Raw genomic sequence first — 26,773 nt, 5'->3', positions numbered from 1 at the left:
GTCACCCAGGCTGGAGTGCAGTGGCCGGATCTCAGCTCACTGCAAGCTCCACCTCCCGGGTTCACGCCATTCTCCTGCCTCAGCCTCCCGAGTAGCTGGGACTACAGGCGTCCACCACCTCGGCCGGCTAGTTTTTTTTGTATTTTTTAGTAGAGACGGGGTTTCACCGTGTTAACCAGGATGGTCTCGATCTCCTGACCTCGTGATCCGCCCGTCTCGGCCTCCCAAAGTGCTGGGATTACAGGCTTGAGCCACCGCGCCCGGCCTAGAAGTTCTGTTTGATATTTTTGCTTATATCTCATTTCTGAAAACTTAGTCACGTGGCCATACCTAGCTGCAGGAGAAGCTGGGAAGTGTCTCTTTTGGCTGGGGACATTGATACTCCTATTATGGGATTTGTGAGGAGTGAAGGAGAGAGTGGCTATTAGGCAAGCAGTAGTATCTGCCATCCTAATGCAGGTGGTAAGTATGGGGTGGGAGGTGGTGTCAGAGCAGGCAGCAGATGGAGAGGATAGAAATTGAGAATTTTTCAGCAGCTTTCCAGTCAACTACTCCTTCCCTTCCTTCCTTCCGCAATGATGTATTGAGCATCTTTGTGCCAGGCCCTGTGTCAGGCACTGGAATCTAGTCTCTTGGTCTGTGATTCCTTCTGCTTTCAGTTTAATGGAAGAGACAGGGAATAAATAAGTAAATATTTCTGGGTTGCTCCAGGAAGGAGGTTAATGGGTCTTACGATTGAGAACAACTAGGGAGAGGCTGGAAAATGCTTCTAACTATTCATGTGGGGAGGAGAAGGAAGCAGCCTTGTGGGTATCTGTGGGACAAGCATTCCAGGCAAGGGGGAACAGCAGGTGCAAAGGCCCAGAGGCAGGAACATGCTTGAGGTCTTTTAAGGTTAGCAAGATTAGCTGGGAGTTCACTGCAGCTGGATGGACAGAATGATGAGGTTGTCAGGAGTGAGGGGATGCAGAGTGCTGTGGGCCATGGCAAAGAGGGTGGATTTGATTGTAGGGCAGAGGGGAGCCTTTGAAGGTTTTGTCTTGCTTTCCCAGCTGGAGCATATCCTAGGCTTTCCTCCCCAGGCCCTGTGAAGCTCTCCCATGTCTCCTCCCTGGCCTGTGCATAGGCGTAGACTTCCCTGGGATATGCATTGTCCGGCTCAGGTACAGTAGCCAGAGGCTACTCTTGGCGCCCTGGGCTGCACCCCCAGCCTCATTGTCCCCTCCTTCCACTTGTCTTTCAGCTGCAGGGAAGCCAAAGGCTCAGAAACTCAAGTGCTCATACTGTGACAAGTCATTCACCAAAAACTTTGACCTGCAGCAGCACATCCGAAGGTACACATGCGCGGTGAGGCAGGTGGCTCCTGGGCAGGTGTGGCTGGGACCATCTGCGCTGGAAGCGAGACTCCCTTCTCAGCCCCTAGCCTGTAGGGTGACCCAGGCTGCACTTGCATGTTCAGGCTGTAGTCCAGGTTGAGTGGTTTTCCTCTTCTATCTCAGGAGCTGTGGGAGGGACCTGTGAAAGCTGTGGGGCCTGCCCATAGAGACTGGGAAGGTCTGGGATAGGCCGTGTAGGGGAAGAAAAGCACTGAACCCAGAGGGGCTTCCCAGATGTGTTAGGGCTGTCTCAGGTCTCCCCTCTGCAGAACAGACTGGCCTGCCAGGGCTACTGTACTTTGCAAATAGGACTCTGTGGACTCTGTGCTTACTCCAGACTAACCATGCGGGGATCCCTTCTGGACCTTGGTTTTTCCATCTGTGGAAGGGGAGGGTGGGCTTGTTCAGCGTTTCTTACACAGTGAGATGCACTGGTACATGAGATGGTTTTTTTTTTTTCTTTTTGAGACTGAGTGCTGCTCTTGTTGCCCAGGCCGGAGTGCAAGGTGCGATCTCGGCTCACTGCAACCTCCGACTCCTGGGTTCATGTGATACCCCTGCCTTAGCCTCCCAAGTAGCTGGGATTACAGGCATGCGCCACCACGCCCGGCTAATTTTGTATTTTTAGTAGAGATGGGGGTTTCTCCATGTTGGTCAGCCTGGTCTCGAACTCCCAACCTCAGGTGATCTGCCTGCCTCGGCCTCTCAAAGTGCTGGAACTACAGGAGTGAGCCACCACGCCCGGCCGATGAGATGATTTTTGGTGGTTCATGAATATGGGGTTGAAAAGTTCTGAAAGATGTAGTGCGAAAGTTATTCCCTTTGCAATTTCAGTCCTTAGGGAGTCATAGAGAAAACCTCAGTTTGGTATAATTTGGTCTTTAACACCTTTGGTATACATGCTCATCTCTTATAACAGAAGGGGAGAGAGAGAGAGGGAGAGAGAGAGAAACAGAGAGAGAACAAACCTCAGATTCCAGCCATGGCCGGCAACAGCTTCTATCTAGACAAGGGTTTTTCAGTCTTGGCACTACTGACATTTTGGGTCTTGGATCATATCATTCTTTCCTGTAGGGAGCTGACCTGCACATCTTGGAATGTTTAGGAGCATCCCTGGCCTCTAACTATTAGATGCTAGTAGTACTGCAGCTACAGCTGTGACAATCAAAAATGGCAGATGTCCCCTGGAGGGCAAAACTGGCCTCAGTTGAGAACTGGTCTACACGAGTGCTGTCACTGTCCAATAGAACTCTCTGTAGCTATAGAAATGCTCAAATTGGGCCAGGCACGGTGGCTCACCTGTAATCCCAGCACTTTGGGAATCTTGAGGTGGGTGGATCACTTGAGGTCAGGGGTTTGAGACCAGCCTGGCCAACATGGTGAAACCCTGTCTCTACTAAAAATACAAAAATTAGCTGGGCATGGTGGCAGGTGCTTGTAGACCCAGCTACTCCAGAGGCTGAGACAGGAGAATCCCTTGAACCAAGGAGGCGGAGGTTGCAGTGAGCCGAGATCGCGCCAGTGCACTCCAGCCTGGGTGACAGAGTGAGACTCTGTCTCAAAAAAAAAAAAAAAAAGAAGAAATGCTCAAATTGGCACTGTCCAATATGGTAGCTACTGACAATACATGGCTGTTGAGCACTTGGAATGTGGATAGTGAGACTGAGAAACTGAATTTTGTGTTTTGTTTTATTTTAATGAATTTAATTTTTTTTCTCTTTTTTGAGAGAGGGCCTTGCTCTGTTGCCCAGGCTGGAATGCAATGGTGCAATCTCGGCTCATTGCAGCCTCAACCTCCCAGGCTCAAGCTATCCTCCTACCTCAGCCTTCTGAGTAGCTGAGACCACAGGCTCGCACCACCACACCTAGCTAATTTTTGTATTTTTTGTAGAAACAGGGTTTCATCATGTTGCCCAGGCTGGTCTCAAACTCCTGACCTCAAGTGATCCACCTGCCTCAGCCTCCCAAAGTGCTGGGATTACAGGTGTGAACTACTGTGCCAGGCCAGGAGTCCTCATTTAAATGGGCCTGAACAATTAGGAAATGTTCTCTCACAGTATGAGATGGCCAGAGGAGGGCGGCTCCAGGGTTTGTTGATGAGCAGCTCAGTAATGTGACCCAGAACCCAGGGTCTTTCCATCTCTGGTCTGCCTGCCTCAGTGAGGGGGCTTGTCCCTGTGGTGTCAGAATGGTGGCCAGCGGCATCTGGATATTCTTTCTGGGCCTTCCTGGTGGCTGTGAGCTCCTGGGCTGAGGCCTCATCCCCGTTCCTGCAGGAGGGCACTGACAAGCTTGTCTTCCACAGCCACACCGGTGAGAAGCCCTTCCAGTGCATTGCGTGTGGCCGTGCCTTTGCCCAGAAGTCTAATGTTAAGAAACACATGCAGACCCACAAGGTGTGGCCTCCGGGACACAGTGGTGGCACCGTGTCTCGAAACTCTGTGACCGTACAGGTCATGGCCCTGAACCCCAGCAGGCAGGAGGACGAGGAAAACACAGGTGGGTGGAAGTAGGGAACTCCGTGCTCCCCACACCTCTCTTCTGCTGCTTCACAGATTTTTTTGCAAGCTGTGTGACCTTGGGCAACCCCCATGACCTCTCTAGGCTTCAATCTACCTTTATCTATAAAATGCGGCATAAGATGAAAGGAAGGATGACAAACATACAACATGTGTGGCATTACTCTAATACTGTACCCATGGCAGATATCACTATTCAATCACCTACCCATTTTTTGTTGAGCCTGGATCTCACCTCAGAATCTTTTTTTTTTTTTTAACTTATGAATTGTTTATTTCTGGAATTTTCCATTTAATATTTTCAGACCATGGTTGAGTTAGGGTAATTGAAATCATGGAAAGCAAAACTGCAAATAAGGGGAGACTACTATAAAATAAAAATTTATGAGCCCATACTGTTAAAATGAATGAATAAATAAATAGGGGATAAAAGAAAGGCCTTTTTTTTTAACTTGTGCTTTAAGTTCTGGGATACATGTGCAGAACGTGCAGGTTGGTTACATAGGTATACATGTGCCATGGTGGTTTGCTGCACCTATCAACCCGTCATCTGGGTTTTAGGCCCCACATGCATTAGGTATTTGTCCTAATGCTCTCCCTCCCCTTGTCCCCCACCCCCCGACAGGCCCCCGTGTGTGATGTTCCCCTCCCTGTGTCCATATGTTCTCATCGTTCAACTCCCACCTGTGAGTGAGCACATATGGTGTTTGGTTTTCTGTTCCTGTGTTAACTTGCTGAGAATGATGGTTTCCAGCTGCTTCATCCATGTCCCTGCAAAAGACATGAACTCATTTTTTTTTATGGCTGCATAGTATTCTGTGGTATGTATGTGCCACATTTAAAGAAAGCCCTTTCTTATAGTAAAATGTGAACTGATAAAAGTAGAAATAATGATTAAATTAGAAAATAACGATTTGACAACCACCATAGTAATACAGTCACATGCTATGTAAGGATGTTTCCATGAGTAACAGATGGCATATGTGACAGTGGTCCCATAAGATTATAATAATGGGGCTGGAAATGTCTGTCATCTAGTGGCATTGTTGCCCTTGTAAAATCATAGCACACTGCATTACCTTTTCTATGTTTAGTTATGTTTATTTTTGAAATTTTAGGTTTAGGGGGTACATGTGCTTGTTTGTTACATGGGTATTAGATGTATAATGGTGGTGGCTGGGCTTCTAGTGTACCCATCACCCAAATACTAGACATTGTACCAACAGGTAGTTTTTCTTTTTTCTTTTTTTGAGACAGCGTCTCTGCCACCTAGGCTGGAGTGTAGTGGTGCTATCTCAGCTCACTGCAACCTCTGCCTGCCAGGCTCAAGTGATCCTCCTGCCTTAGCCTCATGAGTAGCTGGGATTACAGGCATCCGTTACCACATCTGGCTAATTTTGTATTTTTAGTAGAGACAGGGCTTCACCATGTTGGCCAGGCTGGTCTCGAACTCCTGACCTCAAGTGATCTTCCCACCTTGGCCTCCCAAAGTGCTGGGATTACAGACATGAGCCACCATGCCTGACCAACAGGTAGTTTTTCAACCTTTGCCTTCCCTCACCATCCCTGCTCGGAATTTGTTTTCTATGTGTTGCTCCAGGCAGTCAGTGTAGTTGATCAGAAGTTGAAAGCTGTTTGACCTCCATGGTTAGTTGGTCTCCAAAGCTCTTTATACATGTGAGATTCTCATCATTTGTCCCTGAGCTAATGTTCCTACCCCTGATATTGGTTGAGTTTCTTTCTTGCATGAAGACTGAGAACTTGACTAGGTTTAGAGCATTGCTGCCCAACAGAAATAGAATATGAACAACATACATAATTTAAAATGTTCAGCTGGGCATGGTGGCTCACGCCTGTAATCCCAGCAGTTTGGGAGGTTGAAGTGAGAGGATCTTTTGAGCTCAGGAGTTCAAGATCAGCCTGGGCAATATGGTAAAACCCCATCTCTATTTTAAAAAAAATTTATAAGTTCTGTCTTTAGTGGCAAAAATAATCTTAAATAAATGAAATAAAATTTTCTAGTAGCTACATTAAAAACAATTTTTTAAAAAATCAAATTAATTTTAATTATATATCTTATTTAACCATATATATTTAACCATATATAATATATAACCATATATATTTATATATATTTAAATATATGTGTGTGTGTGTGTGTGTATATATACATATATATATATTTTTTTGAGATGGATTCTTGCTCTGTTGCCCAGGCTGGAGTGCAGTGGCATGATCTCAGCTCAATGCAACCTCCATCTCCTGGTATTTAACCTAATATATTAACATTATTATTTTAACATATAATATAAAGATTAAATATACTTTATATTCTTTTTTTTACTAAATTTTTGAAATCCAGCAGGTAAATACATGTATAGCACATTTGGATATGGACTGGATACATTTCTTTCTGTTTTGTTTTTTTTTTTCCAGTTAGGGTCTCATTCTGTCACCCCAGACTGGAGTGCAGTGGTGCAATCATAACTCATTGTAGCCTCGAACTCCTGAACTCAAGTGATCCTCTCTCCTCAGCCTCCTAAGTAGCTGGGACAGGGGTGCACCACTGTGCCTGGCTAATTGTTAAAAAAAATTTTTTTTTGTAGAGGCAGGGTCTTGCTTTGTTGCCTAGCCTGGTCTCAAACTCCTGGGCTCAAGTGATCCTCTCACCTCAGCCTCCCAAAGTGCCGGAATTATAAGTGTGAACCATCATGCCTGGCACCACATTTCAAGTTCTCAGTAGCCACGTGTGGCTCAGGACCACTTTATTGGACAGTGTAAGGCCAGAGTCTAAGCCATTCCCATGTAGCCCCAAGGGTGAGCAATGCCAGCCATGTGCTAGGTAATGAAGGGAGTGTTTTGCTGGGAAAACAATGTGTAGCCACTTTTATCTGACCTTCTTTCAGGCTTCCTGTTGGAACTAGCCCTACTGTGTGCCCTCTGAGTTCTTGTGAACTCCTTTTTTTTTTTCTTTAAAAAAATTTTCTTTCGAGACAAGATCTTGCTCTGTCACCCAGGCTGGAGACCAGTGGCACGGTGGTGGCTCCCTGCAACCTCAACCTCCTGGGCTCAAGTGATCCTCCCACCTGAGCTTCCTGGGTAGGTGGGACCACCGGCACATGCAACCATGCCCAGCTAATTTTGTTTATTTTTTGTAGAGATTGGGTCTCATTATGTTGCCTAGGCTGGTCTTGAACTCCTGGGTTCAAGGGATCCTCCTTCCTTGGCCTCCTAAAGTGCTGGGATTATAGGAATGAGCCACCACACGGCCCTACAGAATAAATCATTTCTTCCATTTCTTTTGAAGCTCCTTTAGTGCCTAGCATCAAAGGTTTAACTATTTAGCAAACATTTATAGAGGCCTACTATGTGCCCAGCCACTGGACCTGCAGGGATGAGGCCAGAGGTCCCTGATATCAAGGGAAGTGAGGAACAGTGTAGTGAGGGAAGGATGATGAAACAGATGATTACAATTTTGTTTGTTTGTTTGTTTGAAATGGAGTCTATTCTTATGGCTGAGGCTGGAGTGCAATAGCGCAATCTTGGTTCACTACAACCTCTGCCTCCCGAGTTCAAGCAATTCTCCTGCCTCAGCCTCACAAGTAGCTGGGATTACAGGTGTGTGCCACCACGCCCAGCTACTTTTTTTGTATTTTTAGTAGAGATGGGATTTCACCATGTTGGCCAGGTTGGTCTCAAACTCCTGAACTCAGGTGATCCACCCGCCTTGGCCTCCCAAAGTGTTGGGATTACAGGCGTGAGCCACTGCACCTGGCTGATAATTACAATTATTATTATTATTCTTTGAGACAGAATCACACTCTGTCACCCAGGCTGGAGTACAGTGGCACAATCTCTGCTCACTGCAACCTCTGCCTCCCAGGTTCGAGCAATTCTCCTGCCTCAGCCTCCCATGTAGCTGGGATTACAGGCACCCTCCACCACGCCTGGCTAATTTTTGTATTGTTCGTAGAGACGGGCTTTCGCCATGTTGGGCAGGCTGATCTCGAACTTCTGACCTCAAGTGATCTATCCGCCTTGACCTCCCAAAGTGCTGGGATTACACATGTGAGCCATCGCACCCGGACAGATGATTACAATTAGAAGGGACTGGGGAGGCATTATGAGTACAACTAGGATGGTGTTCAGAATTTTTAACAACCGTGGAGAGGTCTGCAATGTCTGAGGGGAAGGCCAGAGAGGGGAGGCCTGAGGCAGCAGCTGTTTCGCACTCAGAAAGGAAGCATTTCTGTATTTGAGCCTGGGGTTGGCCGTATCAGTGCACACCGGCTGAGTGTGAGTGCAGCACCTTAAGCACAGAGTCTGACCCAAAGCGGGTAGCAGGTGCTGGGTGAACACAGAGGAGCACAGGGTAGGGGTTCTGTGCGTCCTTCCTGAATGGGCTGGCTCCTTGTCCTGACTTCCCTGGCTTTCTCCATAGGGTTGGGCCAGCCCCTGCCGGGTGCACCACAGCCCCAGGCCTTGGCCATAGCCGGTGAGGAAGAGGGGGACAAGCCGGAGCCCAAGCAGGTGGTCCTCATCGACAGCTCCTACCTGTGCCAATTCTGTCCCAGCAAATTCAGCACCTACTTCCAGCTCAAGTCTCACATGACCCAGCATAAGAACGAGCAGGTAGGTGGGTGGTGGCAGCAGGGGCCCATAGGACACCAGTCCTCACCTTTCACTGGTGCTAGGGTCTTGAATGCTGCCTAGGAAGGGGTAGGAACCAGTGAGTCAGACCTTCCACGGCTCTATTCCCCCCAGTTAGATTCCGAGCAGGGGATTGATGGAGTTAAGTAAGGTTACCCTTGGGGCAAATCACAGAAAACTTTGACTCACCTCCAGAACTGAGACAGCTGACTCCACCCAGCGTAAGGACCCTGTGTCTTTCCAGCTCTGGTCTCTGCCATCTCAGGGTATGGCCTTGACCTCTCCTGATGGCTCACCTTGTCCTCCTGTCCTGGGATGGTGATCACTTTTTTTTTTTTTTGAGATGGTTTTACTCTTCCGCCCAGGCTGTAGTGCGGTGGTGTGATCTCAGCTCACTGCAACCTCCACCTCTGTGTTGGCCAGGCTGGTCTTGAACTCCTGACCTCAAGTGATCTGCCTGCTTGGCCTTCCAAAGTGCTAGGATTATAGGCATGAGCTGCTGCATCTGGCCGGTGGTCACTCTTTCTGGGCACCAATCCAGACCCACTGTTATCTATGAACCAAAAGGGGTTATCTCTTCTGTATCTTTTATAGCAGCAAGAAAGCTTTTCCTAGAAGCACTTTGTAGATCTCTTTTTGGTCAAACCCAGTACATGTGCTCTATCATTTAAGAATGCATTATTATGCTACAAATGATAGAAAACTGGCTTCATAGGGTTTTATTTCTCTCACATCAAATAAATTCAAAGAAGAAGTCCCTAAGTAGGCAGTGTTGGGCTTATATAGAGCAGACTCTATATCACCGTAGACTCAGCTGTCTGATCTGCCATTCTTAGCTTATGGACTTCGTCCCCAAGGTTGCAGGATGGCTGCTATGTCTCCATCCATCACATGTGTATTCCAGTCAAGACAAACACAGAAAGCAGAGGGGATTTCTCCTGGGAAGCTTTTGCCTTTGTGTTCTGGAAGTGATGCTGTCCTCAAAGACTACTGATTGTATATCATTGGTTAGGAAGGAGTCACATGGCTGACACTAGATGCAAGGGAACCAGAATCAAGTGGTTTTTTTTTTTTTTTCTTTTTTCTGAGACGGAGTCTCACTCTGGTCACCCAGGCTGTAGTGCAATGGCACGATCTCGGCTCACTGCAACCTCCACCTCCTGCATTCAAGCGATTCTCCTGCCTCAGCTTCCCAAGTAGCTGGGATTACAGGTGCCTCCCCACCACACCCAGCTAATTTTTGTATTTTTAGTAGAGATGGGGTTTCACCACGTTGGCCAGGCTGGTCCTGAACTCCTTACCTCAAGTGATCCACCTGCCTCGGCTTCATAGTGTGTTGCGATTACAGGTATGAGCCACCGCGCCCAGCCCGTGTTTTTGTTTTTTTTAGACAGGATCTCACTCTGTCACCCAGGCTGGAGTGCAGTGGCTTGATCTCAGCTCACTGCAGTCGCCGCCTCCCGGGTTCAAGGGATTCTCCTGCCTCAGCCTCTCGAGTAGCTGGGATTACATGCATGCACCACTACACCTGGCTAATTTTTGTGCTTTCAGTAGAGATGGGGTTTCACCATGTTGGCCAGGCTGGTCTCGAACTCCTGGGCTCAATTGATCTGCCTGCCTTGGCCTCCCAATGTGTTAGGATTACAGGCATGAGCCACTGCGCCCGGCCTGGATCGAGTGTTTTAACTAGGTATGTTGCTATCCTGAGCAAATCAGGGTTCACGTTGTTAAGTAGAAGGAGTGCATGATATTGTGTAGGCAACCAGGACTTATGTGCTATTTATCAAAGTATAATTTTCAAGTTGTTAAAAACATACTTCTCATACAAATGAGACCCAAAAGTGAGTCAGAATTTTACTTAACTCATTAGTGAGGGAACCCGAAGGAAGACAAAGCCTGTTCAACAGAGGCCGTGAGACATGGATAGCTATGCCTAATAACTGTCAATGAAAAAAAGAGATACTGAAGTCAGATTGCCAAATTACATACAAATCTGGTTAATGTCCTGCAAGACAACAAAACCTGTGACCTTTGGGGTTATCTTCTTTACCTGACACAAATCAATGACATTGGATCAGTTTTTACAAATTAACAAATTAACATTTAACTGTAGAGTCCTAATCAATGGGAAGTAGTCAGAAGTAGCCACATCCCGTAGAGTGAGATGACTGTGGGCAGGCTATAGATGGGCTCCTTAGACAGCAGTTCTCAAAGTAAGCTTCCCGGGTGGCAGCGCCAGCATCCCCTGAGGATTCCTCGTTAGTGATGCACGTATTCAGTCCCGCTGAGTCAGATTTCTCAGGGTGGCGGGGGTGGTGGGGGGGTGGGGGGAATGGCGGGGGTGGCGGGAGTGCAGCCTTCAGCAACCTGTAATTCTGAGGCCCGCATCAGTTTGAGAGCCGCTATTCCAGTATGACATTGAAAGGGTACACTATCATCTTTTCACTGTATATCCAGGTCTTGAATAATTTTTCTAAATATACCCATGCCACACAGAACCTGAGGGAAGGGTAGTAGGGACATCATGACTGGCTGAGAGGAGGGAACCCTCTAATCAAAGTAAAACCAGGGGCTGGGCCCAGTGGCTCACACCTGTAGTCCCACCACTTTGGGAGGCCAAGGCGGGTGGATCACTTGAGGTCAGGAGTTCGAGACCAGCCTGGCCAACATGGTGAAACCCCGTCTCTACTACAAATACAAAAATTAGCTGGGCATGGTGGTGCGTGCCTGTAATCCCAGCTACTGGGGAGGCTGAGGCAAGAGAATTGCTTGAACCTGGGAAGTGGAGGTTGCAGTGAGCCAAGATTGCGCTACTGCACTCCAGCCTGGGTGACAGGGTGAGACTCTGTCTCAAAAATGAATGAATGAATGAATGAATGAATGAATGAATGAATAAAAACCCTGGGATCCAGTAGCAGCAGGGGAGCCGAGGGAGCAGTGGTCAAGTCATCTACCAGCAGTCCAGGGCCAATGCCACAGGCCAGGGGCTGCGGTGGAGGAAGCTCTCCTGCCTCCTGTCACCTGCCCAGCATCTTCCCTCAAGGTGTACAAGTGTGTGGTCAAAAGCTGTGCCCAGACGTTCCCAAAGCTCGACACATTTCTGGAGCACATCAAGAGCCACCAGGAGGAGCTGAGCTACCGCTGCCACCTCTGTGGCAAGGACTTCCCCTCGCTGTACGACCTGGGCGTGCACCAGTACTCCCATAGCCTCCTGCCACAGCACAGCCCCAAGAAGGACAGCGCCGTCTACAAGTATGTGCCCTCCCGCTTCCCTCTCCCTGGGTGGACGGGTGGGTGGGCAGGGAGCCCAGGGCCTGTGGCCTTGGTAGTTCTGACTGCTCAGGACCAGTGAGATACTTGAAAGGAGAAACCGAGGCTCCTGGCTGGGGTCCAGCCTGGCAGAGTGGGTTCTGGCTTTGGCACTGGTGGAAGAAAGGATGCTGGCTCTCCTTATATCATTCTTATGTCTTGGCAGACATTTTTCCCAAAAAAAAATCCTTAAAAAGAGGAACCTATATTTCCTTGTTCATAGTGGAAAAAGGTTTGAGCATTTTATTCCAAACTAAACAATTATGACAGTATTATTTTGTCTCATAATCTACAAAATTTAGCTTACAATCGAAGTGGTACACCAGTTCTCACAGTGAAAAAAGAATGAGCAGGGTGTAGTGGCCCACATCTGTAACCCCAGTACTTTGGGAGCCCAAGGCAGGAGGAGGCCAGGAGTTCGAGACCAGCCTGGCAACATAAAGAGACCCCATCTCTACAAAATAAAATACATTTTAAAATGAACAGTAACATGTTTAAAAGCAAAAATCATAAAAATAATATTCATTTGTTTTATAATCTGTAAGATCTAGGTTAAAGTTGAAGCTATATGCTGATTCCTATTTTTATTTGATTTTTTTCTTTGAGACAGGATTTTGCTCTGTTGTCCAGGTTGGAGTCCAGTGGCACCATCACAGCTCTCTGCAGCCTCCCCAGGCTCAGGTGATCCTCCCACGTCAGCCACCTGAGTAGCTGGGACTAACAGGCATGCACCACCACCCAGCTAATTTTTGTATTTTTTGTAGAGACGGGGTTTCGCCATGTTGCTCAGGCTGGTCTTAAATTCCTGGATTCAAGTGATCCTCCCACCTTAGCCTCCCAAAATGCTAGGTTTACAGACGTGAGCCACTGTGCCCAGCCTATATGCTGATTCTTAGAATGAACAAGTAATGGATCAAGTATGGATTTTATTTGGGGTAATTTATTCTGATAATCATTTATATCACTTCAGTCTTCCATTGTGGTCGTGAAGAGGGTTCCTTTGGCAGAAATGATGAAAAGCTCCCTCAGTTTTGCAATGTGCTTTTTATCCTTAGATCTTCACGTTAAAGCCGGGTATAGTGGCTCACGCCTGTAATCCTAGCACTCGGGGAGGCTGAGGTGGGAGGATGGCTTGAGCCCAGGAGTTTGAAACCAGCCTGGGCAACATAGCAAGACCTTGTCTCAACAAAAATAGAAAAATTAGCCAGGTGTGGTGGCACGCACCTGTAGTCTTTGGAGCTACTTACCTCTGATCATCCTTGTTGAGTTTCTCTGCCTCAGTTGTTTTCTGGTCTGTTTGCCGGATCTTCCTTTGTTGATGGTGTTATTTGCAGATGTCTAACATCACTTTGATGATGTCGTGAAATCCCCCATCTGCAGTCATTTTGCTGTACATTTGCCTGCATCATCTGGGAGCAGCTGCCTCACAAAGCTCATGGGGGTAGATAGTAGCAAAAGGCCAGGAGTGGTGTTTGTCTGGGGCCTCCTTCCAGTTCATTACCAAATATTTTACTGTTACAATGGTTTTTGCTTCTCTGTACAAACTTGTACCTGCAGAGATTTGGTGATTCTGTTAATGAGGCCCTGTAACTCCTGGGTGAAGCTTCTGGGTTCAGAGATAAGTAAATACCTTGAGCTTAAAATGCGTGGGCTGCTCAGGGTGACAGGTGTGTAAACAAAAGCACCCTGTCACTTGATAAAATGCTATCATATATGTTTATAAGGTATAGAGGTACCACAGGGGGAGGCAGGCTAGAGAAGCTGTCCCAGGAGCAGTGACATCTGAACTGGGTTTTGAAGGATGAATAGGAGTTTGCCAGGTAGTCAATGGATGGGGTGGAGTGTGTTCTTAGCAGGAGGAACCACAAGTTTAAAATACAATAGCAAGTGGTTTATTAATAGAATGACTGTTAGGCTGGCGCGGTGGCTCATGCCTGTAATCCCAGCACTTTGGGAGGCTGAGGCGGGTGGGTCAGGAGATCAAGACCATCCTGGCTAACATGGTGAAACCCTGTCTCTACTAAAAAATACAAAAAATTAGCCAGGTGTGGTGGCGGGTGCCTGTAGTCCCAGCTACTTGGGAGGCTGAGGCAGGAGAATTGCGTGAACCCGGGAGGCGGAGCTTGTAGTGAGCTGAGACCGTGCCACTGCACTCCAGCCTGGGCGACAGAGCGAGACTCCGTCTCAAAAAAAAAAAAAAGAATGACTGTTATGTAGAGTGGAAGTGGGAGGGAGATGTTTAGATGGGGCCTGTGGGAAAAAGTGGGGCCAAGGCATGAAGGGCCGCGTAGAAATCACAAGAGCTTTGAGAAGTTGGCGGAGGAGCTAGAACTCAAGAAATGCAGTGTAGGGTAACTTGCCTCCAAGACTCTGGGAAATGGGGCAAGAGAGGCAGGGAAGCCGGGCAAAGCTTTGGTCAGCCAAGGGGCAGAGATTTCTGGCAGTGATGACTTATTCCCATTTGCACTCGAGAAATTTTCTTTGGCTCTTGCCCTTCCGATTTGTGGGTTATCTGTGAGTTCCTGTGGCTGTGTGACTCTGGAGTGAGATGCCAAGTAAAGGGAAGGAAGCACCTGCTCTGTGCCAAGCTTTGCCCTTAGTGACATGAATCCCTGCAGTCCTGGGAGGAAGGTGGTATTCTCCCCATTTTGAAGATGAAGACATTGAGGTTCAAAGAGAAGTGGCCTGCCCACCAGAGTAACAACATCAGCAGAGTTTAGATTCGAACCCTAGTGTGAGATCTTGGAAGCCTCACAGCCCTGGTCTTGGGAGTTTGCAGTGCTGATGACCCTGTGCAGTCCCCTTGTAGGGTCATAGTGCCAGTGGCCCTTTTTAGACATTGGAGCTGTTGTCCTGTCCCAAAAGTAAGGCCCAATGAGCCAGGCCCCCATCTGAATGGCCTGAAGGTGGAATGGTATCATGGGTAATGGTAAGGGTTCTGGAGCCATTGGCCTGTGCTTAAATCCTGTCTTGACTGCAAATCCAGTGGATGACTTTGGGCAAGGTATTCAGCCACTCTGAGCCTCGGTTTTCTCCTCAATGAAATGGGGATCACAGTAGTGCCTGCCCTATTGGGTTATTTATAAGGATCAAGTAAGACAAGGCTGAGGCTCTTAGACATGGTACCTGGAACATAGTAGGTACTCAATAAATGTTATTGCTGCAATTATTATTATTCATGTTATTTAAGTAGAGGTTTGGCTGCATGCAGTAGAGACCTAAAATAACAGTGGCTTATACACCATGAGAGTTGATTCTATCTCATAGTGACATTTGAGTGGCTGTGGTGGCTTCATCATATTTTTAGAGGTCCAAGCCCTGTCATTCTGGTTTCTGTTCCCTGTCAGCCACATTGCCTTGGCCTGCCTATGTCTACTTTCCCCAAAGCTCTCAAATGAATTTTAGTCATGTCACTATATGTTTACTATATGTTTAATATTTTATTTTATTTTATTTTTATTTTTATTTTTATTTTTATTTTTTTTTTGAGACGGAGTCTTTCTCTGTCCCCCAGGCTGGAGTGCAGTGGCCAGATCTCAGCTCACTGCAAGCTCCGCCTCCTGGGTTTACGCCATTCTCCTGCCTCAGCCTCCCGAGTAGCTGGGACTACAGGCGCCCGCCACCTCGCCCGGCTAGTTTTTTGTGTTTTTAGTAGAGACGGAGTTTCACCGTGTTAGCCAGGATGGTCTCGATCTCCTGACCTTGTGATCCGCCCGCCTCGGCCTCCCAAAGTGCTGGGATTACAGGCTTGAGCCACCGCGCCCGGCCTAATATTTTCTTTTAAAAAATAAGATTTGGCCAGGTGTGGTGGCTCACTCTTATAATCCCAGCATTTTGGGAGGCCAAGGAGGGCGAATCACTTGAGGTCAGGAGTTCGAGACCAGCCTGGCCAACATGGTGAAACCCTGTCTCTACTAAAACAAAAAACAAAAAACAAAAAAAACAAAAATTAGCCGGATGTGGTGACACACTCCTGTAGTCCCAGCTACTCCGTAGGCTGAGGCAGGAGAATCGCTTGAACCTGGGAGGTGGAGGTTGCAGTGAGCCAAGATCATGCCACTGCACTCCAGCCTGGGCAACAGAGAGAGAGATTCCGTCTCAAAAAAGAAAAAAAAGAAAAAGAAGATTTATTGATCTTTCCCCCTAATTGCAAAAGTCAATGTTCAATGCAAATGTTCAATGCAGAGAAAAGAATTTTGTAAAAACCCACGCAGGCCGGGCGCGGTGGCTCAAGCCTGTAATCCCAGCACTTTGGGAGGCCGAGACGGGCGGATCACAAGGTCAGGAGATCGAGACCATCCTGGCTAACCCGGTGAAACCCCGTCTCTACTAAAAAATACAAAAAACTAGCCGGGCGAGGTGGCGGGCGCCTGTAGTCCCAGCTACTCCGGAGGCTGAGGCAGGAGAATGGCGTGAACCCGGGAGGCGGAGCTTGCAGTGAGCTGAAATCCGGCCACTGCACTCCAGCCTTGGTGACAGAGCAAGACTCTGTCTCAAAAAAAAAGAAAACCCATGCAAAAACAAAAAAACAAAACTGTCACCCAGGGATTGCCACTGCACCATTAACCTCTTGGTAGATATCCTTTGGCATATGTGTGTAATAAATATGTTTACAGATACGGATACGGATATAAACATCACAGACTATATTTGAGTCAGGTGATCCCAAATACAGTCACTGAATTTGGTGAAAATTCATCACACTGTCTTCCTGTAGCGCAATGTCCAACAAACAGACTGATTTAATGGGACCACTGTACATGTAGTTTTATCACTTAAAACTTTTTCACTTAAAACAGTAATTATAGCTGGGCACGGTGGCTTATGCCTGTAATCCTAGCACTGTGGGAGGCCAAGGCAGGCAGATCACTTGAGGCCAGGAGTTCAAAACCAGCCTGAGCAACATGGTGAAACCTTGCCTGTATAAAAAATACAAAAATTAGCCAGGCATGGTGGCATGTGCCTGTAGTCCCAGTTACATGGGAGGCTGAACTGGATTGTTTGAGCCCAGGAGTTCAAGGCTGCAGTGAGCCATGATCATGCCACTGCACTAGTGAGACCCTGTGTCAGGGAAAAAACAAAAACACCAGTAATATGGACCGTCTTTGCATTTCAGCAACAATAGACCTGCCACATTCTTTAAACAGTTACTTAGTATTCTGTTGTGCATGGATGTTCTGTGATTTACTTACGTCATCTCCCATTGTTGGTTAGTGAGGTTATATTCAGTTTGTCATTAGTATAATAAAGATACAGGGAACAACTTCAGAAGTACATCTTTGCTCTTTCGTAAGTTCCTAGAAGTGATTTTGCAGGTCAGAGTTCAAAGGTTTTTTTGTTTTGGTTTGGTTTTTTTTTTTTTTTTTTTTTTTTGAGACGGAGTCTCCGTCTGTCGCCCAGGCTGGAATACAGTGGCGCGATCTTGGCTCACTGCAACCTCCACCTCCCAGGTTCAAGCGATTGTCCTCCCTCAGCCTTTCTAATAGCTGGGACTACAAGTGCCTGCCACCACGCCCAGCTAATTTTTTGTATTTTTAGTAGAGACAAGGTTTCACCGTGTTAGCCAGGATGGTCTCAATCTCCTGACCTTGTGATCCACCCGCCTTGGTGTCCCAAAGTGCTAGGATTACAGGCGTGAGCCACTGCGCCTGGCCTTTTTTTTTTTTTATTAAAGATTAATTATCTACTTCAAAAACTAATTATGTGTATACAGTGCAATATTTTAAAACTATCATAGGGCATAGAGTGAATAGGAATTCTCCATCCACTGTGACCCACTTCCCCATATCACAGACAATCGTGTTCAAAAAATATTCTTTTTAAACGTTTTATTTTGTCATAATTTGATTATGGATTGATTGATTTTTGAGACAGGATCTTGCTGTCTCACCCAGGCTGGAGTACAGTAGCACAATCATGGTTCACTGTAGGCTTGGCCTCCCTGGCTCAAACAATCCGTCCCCCTCAGCCTCCTGAGTAGCTGGGACTACAGGTGTGTGCCACCACTGCCAGCTAATTTTGGTATTTTTTGTAGCGACAAGGTCTTGCTATATTGCCTAGGCTGGCATAGAACTCCGAGGCTCAGGCAATCCACTCTCCTCAGCCTCCCAAAGTACTAGGATTACAGGCACGAGCCACCATGCCTGGCCTTCAATATATGTGTTTTAAAGCTGTCCTTTGTTTCATGAATTTAACTTACGTATTTATTTTAATTTTAATATAATTAATTAATTTTTTTTTAGAGACAAGGTCTCACTCTGTCACCAAGACTGGAACGCAGTGGCATGATCATGGCTCACTGCAGCCTTGACCCTTGACCTCCCCAAGTTCAGGTGATTCTCCCATCTCAGCCTCCTGAGTAGCTGGGACTACAAGTGTACACCACCATGCCCATCTAATTTTTTAAAAAATTTTTTTGTAGAAACGGGGTTTTGCCATGTTGCCGAGGCTTGTCTCGAACTCCTGGGCTCAAATGATCCTCCTGCCTTGGCCTCCCAAAGTGCTAGGATTACAGGCATGAGCCACTGTACCTGGCCTTTTTTTTTTTTTTTTTTTTTTTGAGATAGTGTCTCACTCTGTCACCCAGGCTAGAGTGCAGTGGCATGATCACAGCTCACTGCAGCCTTCGCCTCCTGGGCTCAAGCAATCCCCCACCTCAGCCTCCCCAGTAGCTGGGACCACAGGTGCGGTGCCACCAGGCCTGTCTAATCTTTTATTTTATTTTTTATTTTATTTTTTATTTTTTTATTTTTTTTGAGACGGAGTCTCGCTCTGTCGCCCAGCCTGGAGTGCAGTGGCCGGATCTCAGCTCACTGCAAGCTCCGCCTCCTGGGTTTACGCCATTCTCCCGCCTCAGCCTCCCGAGTAGCTGGGACTACAGGCGCCCGCCACCTCGCCCGGCTAATTTTTTGGTTTTTTTAAGTAGAGACGGGGTTTCACCGGGTTAGCCAGGATGGTCTCGATCTCCTGACCTCGTGATCCGCCCGTCTCGGCCTCCCAAAGTGCTGGGATTCCAGGCTTGAGCCACCGCGCCCAGCCAATTTTTTATTTTTTATAAAGAGGGGGTTTCACTATATTGACCAGACTGGTCTGGAACTCCTGGGCTCAAGCGATCCACCTGCCTTGTTCTCCCAAAGGTCTGGGATTATAGGCATGAGCCACACACCTGGCCAATTTTTATTTTTTTAGAGACAGAGTCTCACTGTGTTGTCCAGGCTAGAGTGCATCAGCTATTCACAGGTGTGGTCCCCTTGCCTCAGCCTTCCCAGTAGCTAGGACTACAGGCAGGCACCACCACTCCTGGCTAAATTTTTTTGTTTGTTTGTTTGTTTGTAGAGACAGAGTCTTACTATGTTGCGCAGACTGGTCTTGAACTCCTGGCCTCAAGTGATTCTCCTGCCTGGCCTTCCTAAAGTGCTGGGATTACAGTCGTGAGCCATCACACCTGACATGTATTTCCTAAAAACAAGGATAACCTCTTCCATAAGCGCAGTATATTATAGTTACCAAAATCAAGAAGTTGGGCTCCGTGCGGTGGCTCATGCCTGTAATCCCAGCACTTTAGCAGGCTGAGGTTGACAAACTGCTTGAGCCCAGAAGTTTGAGACCAACCTGGACTACATGGCAAAACGCCATCTTTACAAAAAAAAAAAAGAGCTGGGCATGGTGGCATATGCCTGTGATCTCAGCTGCTCAGGAGCCTGAGGCACAAGAATTGCTTGAGTCCAGGAGGTACACGTTGCCGTGAGCTGAGATCGCACCATTGCACTCCCGCCTGAGGGACAGAGTGAGACGCTATCTCAAAAAAAAAAAAAAAAATCAGGCCAGCCACGGTGGTTCATGCCTTGGGAGGCTGAAGTGGGCAGATCACCTAAAGTCAGGATTTCGAGACCAGCCTGGCTAACATGGCGAAATGCCGTATCTACTAAAAATACAAAAATTAGCTGGGTATGGTGGCGGGCACCTGTATTCCCAGTTACTTGGGAGGCTGAGGCAGGAGAATCCCTTGAACCTGGGAGATGGAAGTTGCAGTGAGCTGAGATCGGGCCACTGCACTCCAGCCTGGGTGACGGAGTGAGACTCTGTCTCAAAAGAAAAAAAAAAAGAGAAAAAAAAAAAAGAAATCAGGAAGTTAATATCAGTACAATTCTATTATCTAATTACAGGCCTTATTCGGAATTTTCCAGTTGTTCCAATAACATGCTTTAGAGAAAAAGAAAAAAAAAAAGGCTTCTTTTGGCCCAGAATCACATGTTGAATTCAATGATCATGTCTCTCTCATCTCTCTCAGGTCCTGTAAGCTGGAACAGTTCCTCCTTCTGCCTTTGTCTTTCGTGACCTTGATATTTCTTTTTTTTTTGAGACGGAGTCTCGCTGTGTCGCCCAGGCTGGAGTGCAGTGGCCGGATCTCAGCTCACTGCAAGCTCTGCCTCCCGGGTTCACGCCATTCTCCTGCCTCAGCCTCCCGAGTAGCCGGGACTACAGGCACCCGCCACCTCGCCCGGCTAGTTTTTTGTATTTTTTAGTAGAGACGGGGTTTCACCGTGTTAGCCAGGATGGTCTCGAACTCCTGATCTCATGATCCGCCCGTCTCGGCCTCCCAAAGTGCTGGGATTACAGGCTTGAGCCACCGCGCCCGGCCGACCTTGATATTTCTGAAGAGTATAGACAGGGTATTCTGTAGAATGTCTCAGTTCGGGTTTGCCTGATTTTACCCCATGATTAAATTCAGGGTATGCACTTTTGTCAGGAATGTCACAACAAATTCTGTGTCCTCCTCTGTGTGTCATATCAGGAGGCATGTGATGTTGATTTGCTCCATTACTGGTGATGTTACCTCGGATGACTTAATTCAGGCGCTGTTTCTGGCAGGAGATTTTAATTTTCCTGGCTATTGGTAAATTATCTCCCACACAAACCTATGTCTCCCCCAAACCCAGCCCCTGAAGCCTGTGAGATTCTGTCCTTTCCCATCTCACTAGCTAGTTAAGTCTCTGCCCTCCTGGTACCTCTACTCCCACCCCACCTTCCCTTTCTTGCTACCTGGAGGCATTTAATATGTGGTTTCTTTCTTTTTCTTTTTCTTTTTTTTTGAGACAAAGCCTCTCTCCGTCACCCAGGCTGAAGTGCAGTGGCATAATCTTGGCTCACCACAACCTCTGCCTTCCTGGGTTCAAGTGATTCTTGTGCCTCAGCCTCCCGAGTGGCTGGTATTACAGGTGTGAGCCACCATGCCTGGCTAATTTTTGTATTTTTAGTAGAGATGGCATTTCTCCATGTTGGCCAGGTTGGTCTCGAACTCCTGACCTTGAGTGATCTGCCCACGCTGGCCTCCCAAAGTGTTGGGATTACAGGTGTGAGCCACCCGCCTGGCTAGTGTGTGGTTTCAGAGTGCAGTCTGTGGGGCTCCCCTGGGCCCCTCGCAGGTGCAGCCTGCCCGGGGTTTCCCACAGGCAGTACTCTACACAGCCTGCCTTTTTGTTTTTGGTTTGAATTTTTCCCCTACCTGTGACATTCCTCACTGATAACTCATTGTAAATAGGCCAGTTTGCTGACAAATGTTTTCTTTTTTTGTCTGATAATCCCCTTTCTTCCTTAGCTGGCACGTGTTTTCATGATGGGGAGATGGCGGTGTCTTTTCTCCCTTCAGAGTGGTTTGTGGCCTCAGACTGCTGTTGTGAGGACATGTTTATAAGCTGTTTGGCACAGTTGTGTTTTTTGACTGTGTTAGGCCGTTCTTGCGCTGCTATAAAGAAATACCTGAGACTGGGTAGTTTGTTTTTTTTTTTTAAGATGGAGTCTCGCTGTGTTGCCCAGGCTGGAGTGCAGTGGTGCAATCTCAGCTCACTGCAAGCTCCGCCCCTCCAGTTCATGCCATTCTCCTGCCTCAGCCTCCCGAGTAGCTGGGACTATGGGCACCCGCCACCACGCCCAGCTAATTTTTTGTGTTTTTAGTAGAGACGGGGTTTCACTGTGTTAGCCAGGATGGTCTTGATCTCCTGACCTCATGATCCGCCCGCCTCGGCCTCCCAAAGTGCTGGGATTACAGGCGTGAGCCATCGCGCCTGGCCAAGACTGGGTAGTTTTTAAGAAAAGAGGCTTATTTGACTCATGGTTCAGCAGGCTGTACAGGAAGCATAGTGTCTGAGCTAGCGGATCTGCCTCTGGGGAGGCCTCAGGAGGCTTTTACTTATGACAGGAGGAGAAGGGGGAGTAGACATGTCACATGGCCAGAGCAGGAGCCAGATAGAGCGAGAGGGAGGCACCATACACTTGTAAACAGCTAGATCTCACGAAACTCACTCACTATCCTGAGGACTGCACCAAGGGGATGGTCCTAAACCATTCATGAGAAATCCACCCCTATGAACCAATCACCTCCCACCAGACCTCACCTCCAGTGTAGCAGGACGAGCTGCAGACAAAACTCCTCAGACGCTGAGTTAAAGAAGTAAGGGGTTTATTCTGCCAGGGGCATCGGCAAGCTCCTGTCTCAAGAGCCGAGCCCCTGAGTGAGCAATTCCTGTCCCTTTTAAGGGCTCACAACTCTAAGGGGGTGCCTGTGAGAGGGTCGTGATTGATTGAGCAAGCAGGGGGTACGTGACTGGGGGCTGCATGCACCGGTAATTAGATTGGAACAAAACAGGATAGGGATTTTCACAGTGCATTTCTCTACAATGTCTGTAACCTATAGATAACAGAACCAATTAGGTAGGGGTCGATCTTTAACTACCAGGCCCAGGGTGCGGCACTGGGCTGTCTGCCTATGGATTTCATTTCTGCCTTTTAGTTTTTACTTCTTCTTTCTTTGGAGGCAGAAATTGGGCATAAGATGATATGAGGGGTGGTCTCCTCCCTTACCAGCACTGGGGATTATAGTTCAACATGAGATTTGGGTGAGGACATAGATACAAACTATGTCAGACTCTGTGACAATTTCTTTTTTTTTTTGAGATGGAGTCTCACTCTGTCGCCCAGGCTGGAGTGCAAGTAGCATGATCTGAGCTCACTGCAACCTGCATCTCCCAGGTTCAAGTGATTCTCCTGCCTCAGCCTCCTGAGTAGCTGGGGCTACAGGCAGGTGCCACCACGCCTGGCTAATGTTTGTATTTTTAGTAGAGATAGGGTTTCACCATATTGGCCAGGCTGTTCTTGAACTCCTGACCTCAGGTGATCTGCCCACCTCGGCCTCCCAAAGTGCTGGGATTACAGGTGTGAGCCACTGCACCCAGCAATGTGACAGTCGTAAGAATGAGTGACAGGCAGGTCTGTTTGGGACTCACACCCCATTTTTTGAATGAGGAGGCCCAGAGGGTCAGAAATGGGAAGGCTTTGGGCTTGGATCCCTGTCTGTCTGACTCTTTCACGTAACAAGTTCTCACTGGTGCTGGGAGCAGCTTGTGAATGGGCAAGATGTGGTATCTGGAACAGGGACCACTTGCTAGTGGAGGAGACAGATAATAACCAAGTAAGCCAATAATAAATAATTCCAGTTAAGAAGTGGTAAGAAGAAAATAAAAGTGAGTGACGTAATAGGGAGTGGCTGAGGGTGCATGGTCGGGGGCAGCTTGAGACAGGGTGGCCAGGAGGGTCTTTTTGGGGAGGTGACATTTGAGCTGAGACATGAAGGATGAGAAGGCACTGCCTGGGGAAGACTTGGGGAAGAGTGTTCCAGGGAACAGGAATAGCCAGTGCCAAGGCCCTGAGGTAGGAATGAGCCTGGTGTGTTCAAGGTAGGTCAAGGAGGCCAGGGTGGCCAGAGCAGAGTGAGTGAGGTGGAGAGAGGAGAAGAATGAGGTCTGAGAGGTGGGAGTGGGTCAGACCACAGGGCCTTGTAGGCCAAGGTGGGAGGTGGGTTAAGCAATGGTGTGGCACAGTCTGACTTACTTTTTTGTTTTGTTTTGTTTTGTTTTGAGACACAGTCTCACTCTGCCACCCAGGCTGGAGTGCAGTGGTGCGATCAAGGCTCACTGCAACCTCTGCCTCCTGGGTTTAAGCGATTCTCCTGCCTCAGTCTCCTGAGTAGCTGGGATTACAGGTCCATGCTACCATGCCTGGCTAATTTTTGTATTTTTAGTAGAGAGACGGGGTTTCATCATGTTGGCCAGGCTGGTCTCAAACTTCTGACTTCAGGTGATCCGCCTCCCTCGGCCTCCCAAAGTACTGGGATTACAGGTATGAGCCATCACACCAGGCCTTTTTTTTTTTTTTTTTTTTTTAAGACGGAGTCTCGCTCTGTCGCCCAGGCTGGAGTGCAGTGGCGCGATCTCGGCTCACTGCAAGCTCCGCCTCCTGGGTTTACGCCATTCTCCTGCCTCAGACTCCTGAGTAGCTGGGACTACAGGCGCCCGCCACCGCGCCCGGCTAATTTTTTGTATTTTTAGTAGAGACTGGGTTTCACCGTGGTCTCGATCTCCTGACCTTGTGATCCGCCCGCCTCGGCCTCCCAAAGTGCTGGGATTACAGGCGTGAGCCACCGCGCCCGGCTTTTTTTCTTTTTTAAATAGAGACAGGTTCTCTTTCTGTTACCCAGGCTGGAGTGTAGTGGCATAATCATGGCTCACTGTAACCTCAAACCCCTGGGCTTAAGCGATCCTCCTGCCTTAGCCTCTTGAGTAGCTGGGAAGCCACCACATCTAGCTAATGTTTAAATTTTTATAGGGATAGGGGTCTTGCCATGTTGCCCAGGCTGATCTTGAACTCCTAGGCTCAAACGATCCTCTCACCTTGGCCTCCCGAAGCGTTGGGATTGCAGGTGTGAGCCACTGTGCTCAGCCTAAGTTTCATTTTTAAAGGTGCCCCTGGCCGCCCTGTGGAGAATGGACTACAGGAGGCAAGGCAGGGAGAGGGCGGCCAGCGAGGAGGCTGCTGCACAAGTCCGAGCAAGAGACGACGGCGCTCAGATGAGGACGGGCAGTGGCAATTGAGAAGAGTGGATGGATTTGGAATGGATTAACTGGAGGATGTTGCCTCCTGACGTTGGCCCTGGGGTGGCCATGGGCTGCTTCCTATGCCTGCTGTGTTTCCTCCCTCACCTCTCCTGCTCCTTCCACTTAGGTGTGTCAAATGTGTCAACAAATACTCCACTCCCGAGGCCCTGGAGCACCACCTGCAGACCGCCACTCACAACTTCCCCTGCCCACACTGCCAGAAGGTGGGTGCCACTGTCCTCTTTTCTGGGGCCCCACGCCATAATAGGGGCAAGGAGGTGGTGGGGTGGGGTGCACACCTCACCCTTTCCTTCTCCTCTCTCACCACAGGACGCACAGGCAGGGCTCAGGGCCTGCTCCACAGATGACACAGTGTCTCTGTCTGGCCATCTCATCCATCACATTCCAGATGTGGCCCTGTCTGGGCTGCTGCTGGAGCCAGGCAGGGCAGGCTGTCCTGGTCCCAGGCCTAGTGTCTGAGCAGCAGCCTCCCAGCTTCCTGATGTAAGATTATCCTTATTACAATTGGCTCTTCTTTTTAATTTTTTTTTTTTTTTTTGAGACAGAGTCTTACTCTGTCACCAGGCTAGTGTGCAGTGGTTTGATCATGGCTCACCGCAGTCTCAACCTCCTGGGCTCAGCCTCCTGAGTAGCTGGTACTATAGGCATGTGCCACCATGCCCAGCTAATTTTTGTATTTTTTGTAGAGATGGGGTTTCACCATGTTGCCCAGGCTGGTCTCGAACTCCTGGGCTTCAGGGACCTGTCCACCTTGACCTCCCAAAATGCTGGGATTACAGGCGTGAGCCACCGCACCCAGCCCCACTCTACTCATTTTCTTACAATCATATGTGGCAGATTTTCCAGGACAGCCCTGGTTTCACTTTGGCCTCATTCTAGATGTTTCTAATTATCTAGCCTAATTTTAAGCTTTAGAAGTTGTGGTCCAAGTAAAAGATATTATGAATTGAGTAAGAACCACATGCCAGATGCTGTTCTGAGCATTTCATCGGAATTTACTAGGAGATAGGTGTACTACTACTATCTCCCTTTACAGGAGGAGAAACCAAGGCAGAAAGGCCACCTACCTAGGAAATGATGGGGCTAATAAGCAGTGGGGCAGCTGGGTCTGTGCCCCTGACCAATGCTCCACCAAAATGAAAGAATGTGTGAATACATGCCCTTCCTTTGCCTGGATTGGAAAGAGATTTTCACTTCTGTGTTTTCTGGCTTTAAAAAAATTACCTTTCATACAAAAATTAGCTGGGTGTGTGTTGGGCGCCTGTAATCCCAGCACTTTGGGAGGCTGAGGTGGGTGGATCACCTGAGGTCAGGAGTCCGAGACTAGCCTAACTAACATGGAGAAACCTCATCTCTACCAAAAATAAAAATTAGCCGGGAGTGGTGGCTGGCTCCTGTAATCCTAGCTACTTGGGAGGCTGAGGCAGGAGAATCGCTTGAACCTGGGAGGTAGAGGTTGCAGTGAGCCGAGATCGCACCATTGCACTCCAGCCTGGGCAACAAGAGCAAAACTCCATCTCAAATAAAATAAAATAAAATAAAATAAAATAAAATAAATAAAAATTAAAAATTACCTTTCCATTGATTTCTTTAGTAATTTGCTCATTTTCAATTAATTCTTTTACTTGTCAGTCATTTGACCCAGACCCTGTACTGGGGAATGAAAGCCCCTCTCTGCCCACTTGGAGCTCCTGTAAGCAAAGGGCTGTCATTCAGTGGGTTAAATGCTGACTTAAAAGTGTGGGTGGACGTTCAAAGGCAGAATTGACTTTGCCGGGCATAGCACCAGGGAGCTAGGGAAGGCTTGACAGAAGCAGTGACACCTGAGTTGGGTCTTGAAGGATGTGTAAGTTTGTCAGTAACGAGAGAAAGGCCCTCTGGGTGGGAAGAACATCTGGGCAAAAGCTCAGGGCAGGCATGTTCTGTCCGGGCTTGTGGGGAGCCATGAAGTTCTAAGGGCTGAGTCTGA

At 48.0% G+C, this 26,773-nt stretch overlaps 2 protein-coding genes across 4 annotated transcripts in view; both read left to right on the top strand.

Annotated features, from left to right (window-relative positions):
* The window catches only part of RALY (RALY heterogeneous nuclear ribonucleoprotein), a 414,018-nt gene that overhangs the window by 98,048 nt on the left and 289,197 nt on the right, over nt 1–26,773 (top strand). The window lies entirely within an intron of this gene.
* The window catches only part of ZNF341 (zinc finger protein 341), a 60,795-nt gene that overhangs the window by 25,143 nt on the left and 8,879 nt on the right, over nt 1–26,773 (top strand). For all 3 annotated transcript variants that reach the window (XM_050807050.1, XM_050807049.1, XM_050807051.1), the window contains 5 exons: nt 1,244–1,334; nt 3,682–3,875; nt 8,337–8,527; nt 11,589–11,797; nt 24,911–25,007. In XM_050807050.1, the coding sequence (XP_050663007.1) occupies nt 1,244–1,334; nt 3,682–3,875; nt 8,337–8,527; nt 11,589–11,797; nt 24,911–25,007 (782 nt within the window). The remainder of the gene's footprint in view (nt 1–1,243; nt 1,335–3,681; nt 3,876–8,336; nt 8,528–11,588; nt 11,798–24,910; nt 25,008–26,773) is intronic.

The sequence above is a fragment of the Macaca thibetana genome, chromosome 10 (genome assembly GCF_024542745.1).
Source record: "Macaca thibetana thibetana isolate TM-01 chromosome 10, ASM2454274v1, whole genome shotgun sequence".
NCBI classification, from domain to species: Eukaryota; Metazoa; Chordata; class Mammalia; order Primates; family Cercopithecidae; genus Macaca; species Macaca thibetana.
Note: the sequence above shows the minus strand (reverse complement) of the source record. Positions and strands in the feature narration are given on the sequence as shown.